Source organism: Crinia signifera, chromosome 1, assembly GCF_055691185.1.
Source record: "Crinia signifera chromosome 1, ASM5569118v1, whole genome shotgun sequence".
NCBI lineage: Eukaryota > Metazoa > Chordata > Amphibia > Anura > Myobatrachidae > Crinia > Crinia signifera.
In genome coordinates this window covers 301,344,657-301,355,338 of record NC_139217.1, presented here as the reverse complement: position 1 = coordinate 301,355,338, position 10,682 = coordinate 301,344,657, and the positions used below count along the sequence as shown (strand labels likewise).

The 10,682-nt window shown below is 44.1% G+C and overlaps 1 protein-coding gene across 4 annotated transcripts in view; it reads left to right on the top strand.

Moving 5' to 3' along the window:
• The window catches only part of DOCK8 (dedicator of cytokinesis 8), a 161,603-nt gene that overhangs the window by 63,006 nt on the left and 87,915 nt on the right, over nt 1–10,682 (top strand). For 2 of the 4 annotated variants that reach the window (XM_083186049.1, XM_083186048.1), the window contains exons 15-19: nt 1,739–1,856; nt 4,657–4,727; nt 7,968–8,106; nt 8,226–8,327; nt 8,948–9,088. In XM_083186049.1, coding sequence (XP_083042175.1) covers nt 1,739–1,856; nt 4,657–4,727; nt 7,968–8,106; nt 8,226–8,327; nt 8,948–9,088 — 571 coding nt within the window. The remainder of the gene's footprint in view (nt 1–1,738; nt 1,857–4,656; nt 4,728–7,967; nt 8,107–8,225; nt 8,328–8,947; nt 9,089–10,682) is intronic. The other 2 variants (XM_083186050.1, XM_083186051.1) reach the window with 1 other exon arrangement.

Below are 10,682 nucleotides of genomic sequence, written 5' to 3'. Positions count from 1 at the left end.
GAAATGCTGTCCAGAAAAAAAAGCTACACTTCTGAGTCTGATAAAGCCTATTAAAATAAAACATGCTGTGCATTCAGCATATGACATCACTTTTCTTCTGAATACACTGCAAGTACATTTCACAGTAACATGAATTGGAGTATAATGGTGGAATAATATAATAGCATATCCAATGCTTAAAATTTGTAATCACACTAGTATATTTATTTTATTCACTAGTATATTTATTTTATATACTATAAAAAAAGTTTTATTTAAATGATCAGTGGTTGTTTTTTATTCCTAGAATCTTATATATATAGGTCTAGTGTCCGTGTGTAACCAAAACACTGGCATCTGCTGGCAGCGAGTGAAACTACATCTCTTTCATACATACAGAAACAAAGAGGCAATCACAAGGTAGCAGACTAGCTTTCGAAGCTTTTGCTTCTAGCGAGCTTAGCTAGACTTGATGTCATATTATGTTTGATGTTAGCCATGTTCCCATACTAATACTTATAGCAGTATTGGTATTCAATTAATGAAATATTTTATAGAAAGAATGAAAATAGTTTCAGGACAACAAAAAAAAGACATATTGGGGGAGATTCTCTAAATAAGAAATGCGGTAAAAACCCCGTTATCGGGGTTTTTACCGCATTTTGGGCTGCTCTAAGCATCCCCCGCCGGGTTAACGCGGCGGGGGGCATCGCCAGAAAAATCTGGCGATGCCCCATAGAAGCCAATGGGCTTCTACCGCATCCCTCCGCCGCCCCGCAACGACCCTCCGCCGCCCCGCACGGACCCCCGCCGCCCCGCATCGCCCCCTCCCCCCTCACCTGTGTCCGGGCAGCACAGCGCAGTGCTGCCCGGACCTGTGACCTCCTCCCTGCACTGATCCTCTTCCAGGTGCAGGGAGGAGGAGAGCCCGGCGCAGCAGCAGCAGCGCCGGGTGTGTGAGGGAGGGGGGAGCCGCTGGGACCCGGCGACTCTCACCGCAAAGGACAGCTTCTAACGCAAGAGCTGTCCTTTGCTATAATTATCGCATATGTTACAACATATGCGATAATTATAATTGCGAAGACAGGCGAAGGGGGGCGGAGATTCTTAGAGAATCTCCCCCTTTGACTTTCTGTCATTACCACTTGTTTTCTACAACAGGTATTTTACTCCATTTCTTACTGCCTAAACAGGTATAGAAAGTGTTAACTGCTTCAGTATACACATTGTTATTGTCAGGGCACCTTACTGCTCTGTGTTCATTTGTTTTGAATGTTAAACGGATTTTCACACAAATATGGTAGCATGCAAAAGTAACATTAGTGGCAACAAATGAAGGGGGGTATTCAATCTGCGCCGCTATTTCCGATGGCTGAAATAGCGGTGGGCGCCTATTCAATGCTGTCTTGCGTGACAGCATTGAAGAGGCAGATCAACAGAACGGGCCTGAATTTAAAAGCTGTCGGGCCTGTTTTGCCGAAAACGGCCGTGAATTGTCACGAACACGGCTGCATCTTGACAATCCAAGGCCGTTTACGCGGACATGCCCCCTTTTCGTCGCTCGGCAGGCGGCACATTGAATCTAGCTCAGTAAACATATCAGTTCTGCCACTCACCGGAAAGCAATACATTCTAGCCCACATGAAAATATTACATTGCTATTTATTTATCTGTTACCGTACCTTGCACTTCTCTGTATAGTGAGATAAGTGTTAGAATGTATAACCTCATCACTTACCTATGTCTTATTTTTTTTTAGGAACATTCTCTATGTCTATCCACAGAGGCTGAATTTTGCAAATCGTCTGTTATCTGCAAGAAACATTACCATCAAAATACAATTTATGTGCGGAGAGGATGCTAAGAGCTCTTTGCCGGTACCAAAACAATTTGGCATATACTTGTTTAACACACCCACCTTACCCCTGATCTGGTCGTCAGACAAAGAGTCAGATTTATCAAACCTTTGAAGAGAGATAAAGTGAAGAAGTTTCCAGTAGCCTAGCACAGCTTATAAAATGACTGCTTGAAGATCATCATACCTCCCAACTGTCCCGATATTCACGAGACAGTCCTGTTTTTTGGGGGGACTGTAATGCGTCCCACCTGAGGGCTGACAGTGTCCCATGTCTATTCGCAGCAGACAGAGGTCATGACCAGTAGTTCACATAGATCTGGCCATGCCCTCTCAGCGGCGATAACAGGAGGTGTGGCTTGTGGGAGCATCATTCCTGCACAGCCACACCCCCTTTATGTATACTCCTGCCCCCTTTCGATTGCTGGTGTGGCTACGCAACGCAGATGTCCTGACCACGGGGGACAAAATATTGGGAGGTATGATATGGCATGTTCTGGGCAATTGCTCCACTTCTGAAGGGAGGATAGTGTGCGAAAATTCTGATTTCCTCTGGGCTCTGTTATCGTATACGTACATCTTTTATATTGCAGTACATACAGTAGTCTAGCAATTCCTATTTACAGCTTCATAGCTTCTTTCTTCTCAGCTGCTTGCACAATAACTTTATTAAGCAGTTTTGATTGAAACAAGATAAGTTTTTTTTTTTTTCAATTTAGCATAATATGGTGATAAAAATTCTGGTATTTGATAAAAAAATGTATTCATGGTAATGATGCTATGTGCCATACAATCTGTTTACAGTCATTTCTGGTGCCTGGTGCCTGTGGCAGTGCCTGAGCCATGAACTATTTTCCCAAACACAATAAAACGCAATTATATTAAACTAGGTGTTCCTGTGTGTGCTGTGGCTGATTGGAGATGGTGTTGGCAATACACTTCCAACATTTCAGTTTATGGAACACTTACTATAATACTATTAGCAATACTTAGAAAGCTATATACAGCTGTGCTCATAAGTTTACATACCCTAGCAGAATTTGTGATGTTCTGGCCACTTGTCAGAGAATATGAATGATAACTTACAAACTTTTCTTTCACTCATGGTTAGTGGTTGGGTGAAGCCATTTATTGTCAAACAACAATAAATCTTAATGACAACAGAAACTTCCCGAATGACCCTGATCAAAAGTTTACATACCCCAGTTCTTAATACCGTATATTGCCCCCTGTAACCTTTTGTGGTAGTTGTGGAGGAGGCTCTTTATTTTCTCAGATGGTAAAGCTGCCCATTCTTCTTGTCTTTTTGCCTTCCATGATATTGAGGTCAGGAGACAGAGATGGCCACTCCAGAAACTTCACTTTATTGTGACTTGGCCTTGTGTTTTGGATCATTGTCATGTTGGAATGTTCAAGTACGTCCCATGCGCAGCTTCCGGTCTGATGAGTTCAAATTTTAATTCAGTATTTTCTGATAACATGCTGCATTCATCTTGCCATCAAGTTTGAACAAGTTTCCAGTGCCTTTGTAGCTCACACATCCCCAAATCATCAGTGATCCACCTCCATATTTCACAGTAGGAATGGTGTACCTTTCATCATAGGCCTTGTTGACTCCTCTCCAAATGTAACGTTTATGGTTGTGGCCAAAAAGTTCAATTTTGGTCTCATTGTCCAAATGACTTGGGCCCTTATTCTAGTTTACTCGTAGAGGCAAATTCCTTATCAAATGGGCAGAACCATGTGCACTGCAGGTAGGGCAGATGTAACGTGTGCAGAGAGAATTAGATTTGGGTGACTTATTTTGTTTCTGTGCAGGGAAAATACTGATTGCTTTATTTTTACATTGCAATATAGATCTCACTTTAAAGTAAAACCCCACCCAATTCTAATTCTCTCTACACAAGTTACATCTGCCCCACCTCCAGTGTACATGGTTTTGTCCATTTGATATATTTTGATATCCCTTTCCTGTTTTATACAGTTCAATTACCTTTTCCCGCATATCCTTTGACAATTCTTTTGCTTTCCCCATAAATCTGAATCCAGACATGTCAGTGCAGCACTGGATGAAAGATGCAAGTGTCTTTCAGGAGACCAAAAACTCACTGACCTTTTATACACACACACTGATTACAAGCAAACAGTCACAGGTGAGGATGGTTACGTTTAGTAGCCATTCAAAGCCGTTTGTGTCAACTTGTGTGCATGTTATCAGGTCAAAATCTCCAGGGTAGGTAAACTTTTGATCACGGTAATTTGGGTAGTTTCTGTTGTCATTATGATTTAAAAAGAGTAAACACAGTTGTTTGACAATAAATGACCATGAGTGAAAGAAAAGATTGTGCGTTATCATTCATATTCTCTGACAAATGGGCAGAAAATCACAAATTCTGCTAGGGTAAACTTATCAGCACAACTGTATACTTTTTACTTTCTGTATATATACCAGGGTGCTAAATCCACTAGGGGGAGGGGGACACGGCAGATGTGACCCAAAAGATGGCCGGCCTGAGTCTGGCCTCACAGCTAGGCTGCACAGCCATGGGAAAGCCGGTATTGTGTGAGCGTTTCACTGATGCAAAGGCAATATTTTTGCTTTGCATCAAGGGGCAGGGACCCAGCATGTGAGGTGGCCTTGCCATGTGCTGGACGGCCCTCCCACAGCCTACTGCCGCGGGTTGTAATTTTGTGAATCCTGGCAAAACTACAACCCATGCTGAATTATGCTTATGAATTATTTACCTAGTTCTATAACCTTGTGAACAAAATGTGGAAAGTATTTGTTGTGACTTATGTTGTGTTTGTCTTTTTAAATATAGGTGATTTTTGGGAAGTCGAATGGTCCTGATTTCCTTGAAGAGGTGTATACAGCTGTCACATATCACAACAAGTAGGTGTGAGTTGTGTTGTTGCTGTGAGTTGAACTTAATTCATGAAGTAAGGAATTAGGAGGAAACTGGGGCAGTGAGTGAGTCCATGTTTGCTGTAATACTGCCATCCATTACTAATGCCAAGTACTCTGTTTATCATTTACTGTGTACTGCAAGCACACACGTAGGCATGCATGGCCTGATTCAGGGTTGCAGGTATTTACAAATGTGGATTAAATGTGCATCTGTCCTGCAAATGCAACTTGTAGCATTTACAGGTATGAGTGATTCTGGATCACTTCTATCTTATTTGTAATCATTTTGTGCATTAGGCAAAGTTTGTGTACATGGAACCATCAAACAGCAAAAGGTATTTGTAGCTCAGAATATTCTACATTTCAGAATTTAGGATATGGGAGAAACTTGTATCAGTACACACACTAGGCAAGAGTCAGGTTTCCTCGGTAAGCTGTGAGCATTGCAGCTTACCAAGCACTTGAGATGCCGCCTCACTGAAATACCCGCCCCATTCTCACCGCCAACAGCCCCCAGTCCACCCCGATGTTTGATGTTTGCAACTACTCGGCGACTATGCAGTCGCCGAAGCCATTCGCAAAGGGGAGCTGCACATGCGCATAATATTCCACAAAACATTGGGATGGGGTCGAGCTTGTATTATTGCGAGAGAACCAGAATAACCCCCACTGTGTGATAGGATCAGCAGAGATACAGGAGAATGTCTGTAAAACTATTGAAACCGAAGAGGCATAGACCTCCGAATGCAACCCTTGTTTATAATATCTGCAAAAGTATAGAATCACTCACCCAGATTAAGCAGGGACTTCCAGGGAATGAGTACCACCCAGGCCCCCGTCTTAAGGGGCCCCCTAGCTGTATCTGCTCTGCCCCGCTGTGGTGCTGCAGCACAACTGATTTATTCAAACGCCAGCCTCTGTCTGCGGTTGGAGATTGCATGAGTCTGCTGTGCTGCCCGAGAGGAAGAGAGAGAGGTTCTGCACACTGGACAGCACACAACCATCGGCCTGCCCAACCCGGCTGCCAGGAGTCTTCTATCTCTCCCTGCAGTATGGGTCCCTCTCCCTGAGGGCTCCTGTTGCTGACTGTGGGAGAGAAGGAGGTGGATCCTGGTGTCAGGGTTCAGGCAGCAGGGAGGCATGCAGCCAGGGAGGCTCGGCGGCCACCTGTCTTGGGTGCCCTTTGTCCCCGAGGGATTCATCTGGTCCTGGAACCACTGTAATAAAGCCACTGCTTCTTCTCACTAAATCCTGGTCTTTCATAGATATGCATGACCTTTTTGGTGTTTTAATAACAGGTTGGGATTGTTTAGTTTACAGTATGTTGGTCGACAACGTTAGGTTGACATGGGTCTAGGCCGACATGGGTTTAGGTCGACAGGTCAAAAGGTCGACACAAGCATTAGGTTGACAGTGTCTAGGTCGACAGTCAAAAGGTCAACATGGGTTTTTTTTCACAGTGTTTTTGTCCCGAATGTCGACACAGTCGCTCGCAATGCTTCGGACAACATACTGTAGAAAAAATTACGGTACTCTTTACCTAGAACGGCGCCCATCGCAGGCATCGCATGTACATCGCATGCCATTATAATGGCATGCGATGCGACTGATGCGATGCCAGCGATTTTATATAGAAATGCATGTTAAAATGTAAATCGCGTCAGTCGCATCGCATGCGGCCAAAAACGCATGCAATGCGACCGACGCGATTTCCACGATTTTACATAGGGAACAATGTTAAATGGCCCACAGACCCCAAATAGCCACCCTGAAGTGTGAAATGGCCCCCTCAATTGTTAACGCCACCCCACGATCAACGTCAAACCGAAGCGTGACGAGCGCAGCGTGCCCGCGAGGGGTGGCGGTACGCGTCCTCCGACCTTTTCATACCCCCACTATCCACGTCGGCGTGGAGTTGAGAATACAAAGTGTGGTGAGCGCAGCGAGCCCCGCGAGGGGACGCGGATACCTTCACAGGTATCCGCGTCCCCTCGCGGGCTTCACAGGTATCCGCGTCCCCTCGCGGATACCTGTGAAGCCCACGAGGGGACGCGGATACCTGTGAAGGTATCCGCGTCCCCTCGCCACACTTCGGGCTCGGTGGCTCGCTGCACTCGCCACACTTTCTATTCTCAACTCCACGCCGACGTGGATAGTGGGGGTATGAAAAGGTCGGAGGATGCGTACCGCGGGCTCGCTGCGCTCGCCACGCTTCGGGGTGGCGTTAACAATTGGGGGGGCCATTTCACACTTCAGGGTGGCTATTTGGGGTCTGTGGGCCATTTAACAATGTTCCCTATGTAAAATCGGGTCAATTGGGCCATTTAACATTGTTCCCTATGTAAAATCGCGGTAATCGCGTCGGTCGAATCGCATGCGATTTTTTTGGCCGCATGCGATGCGACCGACGAGATTTTTTACCTTGCGATGCCTAAGATCAAAATCGTGGGCGCCGTTCTAGGTAAAGAGTACCAAAATGGCCATATCCCTTAATAACAAGTACACTTATACAGTACTAGCTGGAATGCTACATGGAAATGTTGGATGTAATAAATGTTGGGATGTAATAAAGATCATTAACCACTTGAGTGGTATGCCCGGAAAAGCTATACTGCCGCAGGGGCTGTCCCGGAAAATTTCCGGGCATACCACTAAAATGAAGGCGTGCGCCAGTGGTGTCCAGGTGTGCACCACTGGCGCATAACCTGCCCGGGCACCCCCCCAGTGCTGTCCCCCCCCTCAAATCCCTCATCTCGTCTTAGCTCCGGCGATTGTACGCTGGAGCTCCCCTGCCCCCGCCGCCATTAGTACTAGTAATTGACAGGCGGCAGGCTCGGGGATGTTCGGGGCGGCTCAGGGAGTCCTCCCGAGCCGCGGCGAAACATCCCCGAGCCTGCCGCCTGTGTGATCACTGACAGGTGGCAGGGGGCAGTGGCGGTAGGGGAGCTCCAGCAAGCTCCGGCATACTCATGTCTGAGCGAAGGTGAGGGGGAGCTAGTCAGTTCCAAAGATCTGTGGCGGGTTTTGCTGGGGCAATACAAACCTGCCCTGGTAGGTTTGTCCTGCCCCAGCAAAACCCACCACTCAAGGGGTTAAACACCTTGTGCCCTGTGATCATTTGCAGATGTTGATAAGGTTTTATAGCAATAAAAGTAGCATTGTTATTTGGTATAATTTGAGTTTTACATTTAAGTTTATGGATTTTATTTTGTTATTAAATTCTAGAGCTCCTGATTTCTATGAAGAAGTTAAAATTAAGCTACCTGCCAAGCTTACAGGAAAACATCACCTGTTATTTACCTTTTATCATATCAGCTGCCAACAGAAAGTTGGCACTTTAGTGGAAACGGTCCTGGGATATTCCGTAAGTGTAAATGGCATAAACTACATTTATGTATTTTCGAATAGATTTATTTGATTCAATTTGCTGCGTTGTATATGTTTGTCACTCTATTGCATTCTTTTCTGTTTATTCTCCTGTAGTGGCTACCAATCTTGCTCAATGATCGGCTACAAACTGGACATTACTGCCTCCCTGTGGCAATTGAAAAGTTGCCTGCAAATTACTCTATGCATTCTCCTGAGGTAATTCATGTTTTATGGTTTAATCAAGTTGGTGTTTTCACCGATTTGTTAAAGGCCATAGATATTATTTATCATGAAAACAGTTTACCAGACAGTCTGAAATCACAGGTCAGGAGGCAGAATGAGACTGGCTTGTAGTGCAGCGACCTGTTGTTGTGGACCTGATCCGGCTAGCTTGTTGTTCTACTTGCCTTGGAAAAATAAGCATCCTTATCCCTGCTAGCAGAACACGGAGATAATGAATGAAGTTCCATGCTGCTTTTAGAGTGATAAACCACCTTGCACAGGCATGTCCAAATTGTGGCCATCCAGCTGTTATAAAACTACACATCCCAGCATGCCTTGCAATAGTTTGAGCAATCCCTAATAGCAAAACTGTAGCAAGGCATGATGGGACATGTAGTTTCACAACAGCTGGAGGGCCATAGTTTGGACATGCCTGACCTAGCACTCGCACACTTGCACCACTGCTTTTTTGACTCCTCTTGCTTCATAACTTGTAACAGAAAAAAACACCAGTAGCTAAATCAGTAGTGGGCAATTACAGGTAAACTACATGCCAGACTCAGCCTGCTTCATCCAGCCCTGCGCTACCCGACAACCCCACTCTGTCTTCGCAGCCACATGCAAGCTGCAGACAATGGGAAGATATGGAATCTAGGAGACAAAATGGGACAGCATCTACTACCTGCCAGCAACCACCTGTGAGCATCCCACCAGGGTCTTTATTTGGTGGTTGTGTAATGCCTTATTGTGTTCAGGTGACTAAAATATTTTAACCTAAAATGTTAATTGTATTCAGGAAACAAAATGATGAAATACATACAATAGGAGTTTACATACGGTGCGATTTTGGCTGGCGATTTTGACTAGATAGTCAAAATTTCCTAGGTTAGGCAAAATGGCAGTTTCCCTTGAAGGCGATACTTAGCAAAATAGACTTTGAAGGCAAGGCAATTTTGACTAGATCACAGATTGTCATAGTGAACATAGACAAAATGGCCAATGCATCTAGTCAAAATTGTCCACTAGCAAAAATCACACAGCGAGAGTGAAGTTTTCTAACTTCTCAGTAAAAAGAAAGCAACAATTTCAAGGCCCCATACATAGGTCCAATTAGACCTGTTATCATCCGATTTAGACGGATCTGGCCAGGGGACAGGACACTAAAATAATTATTAGGTTGTAGAAACCCAGGGTTAGGTTATTTGTGTGTGTGTGTGTGTGTGTGTGTGTATGTATGTATGTATGTATATATATATATATATATATATATATATATATATATATATATATATATATATATATATATAATTTTACGATAGGAACAAGCACATGAGGAGAGAGGGCCCTGCTCGTGATGACATTAATAAACTTTACACACCAATATGTTTTTACATTATTATGAATTTAACAATATCACATGCACATTGTATGCTGCATTCTTTATGATATTAAATTCAGCTAATAAATTAAAACAGTAGATTTTTGCCGAGTTTTACCTATTAATTTAGTTTTTCTACCCCATTTCCAGTAAAGTAAACTTGACTAGTAATGGTAGATGTAGTATTCTTTCAATACTATCTCTTCCTGTAATATATAACTGCATCTGGTATTATTTTTCATTGACTAACTGTAATCAGACCATGGAAAACGGGATACGGTCTAACTAGGTCTACAAGCATTAGGACAACACCACTAGGTCGACATGCAGGAAGGTCGACATGGGTTAGGTCTACATGTATTAGGTCGACATGGGATATGTCGACAGTCAAAATGTCGACGTGAGGTTTTCACCTTTTATTTTAACCGACATGTGCCAACAGGCAGTATTTCATGCCCTACCATCCACTAAAATAGTGTGCCGAAGGCACTGTGCCCTAAGCATGGTGAGTGCAGCGAGCCATGCAAGGGGACATGGTGCTACATTTTAGTACATGTCTGTTTCCACGTCATGTCCATGTCTGTGTCCATGTCAACTGTATCGACATTCGGGTAAAAAAAGGGTGAAAAACTCCATGTCAACCTAATGCATGTCGAACTAATGACCCTGTTGACCTATCCCATGTCGATCTTCAGTGATGTTGACCTTCCTGCATGTCAACCTTCAGTCATGTCGACCATGCATGTGGACCTTCATGCATGGTCAAGCATTAGGTCGACACAACTAGGTCCACATGCATGTCGACCATGCATGTGGACCTAGTTGTGTCGACCTAATGCTTGTCGACCTAGTTGCTGTCTATCCAATGATCCATACCCATGTAAAACTACCTAAAATCAGTGCTATAGTGTGTATTCGAGTGTAAAAAGTCTCCATATAAATGCTTAAATATGCATGTTGTTTTAACTGTA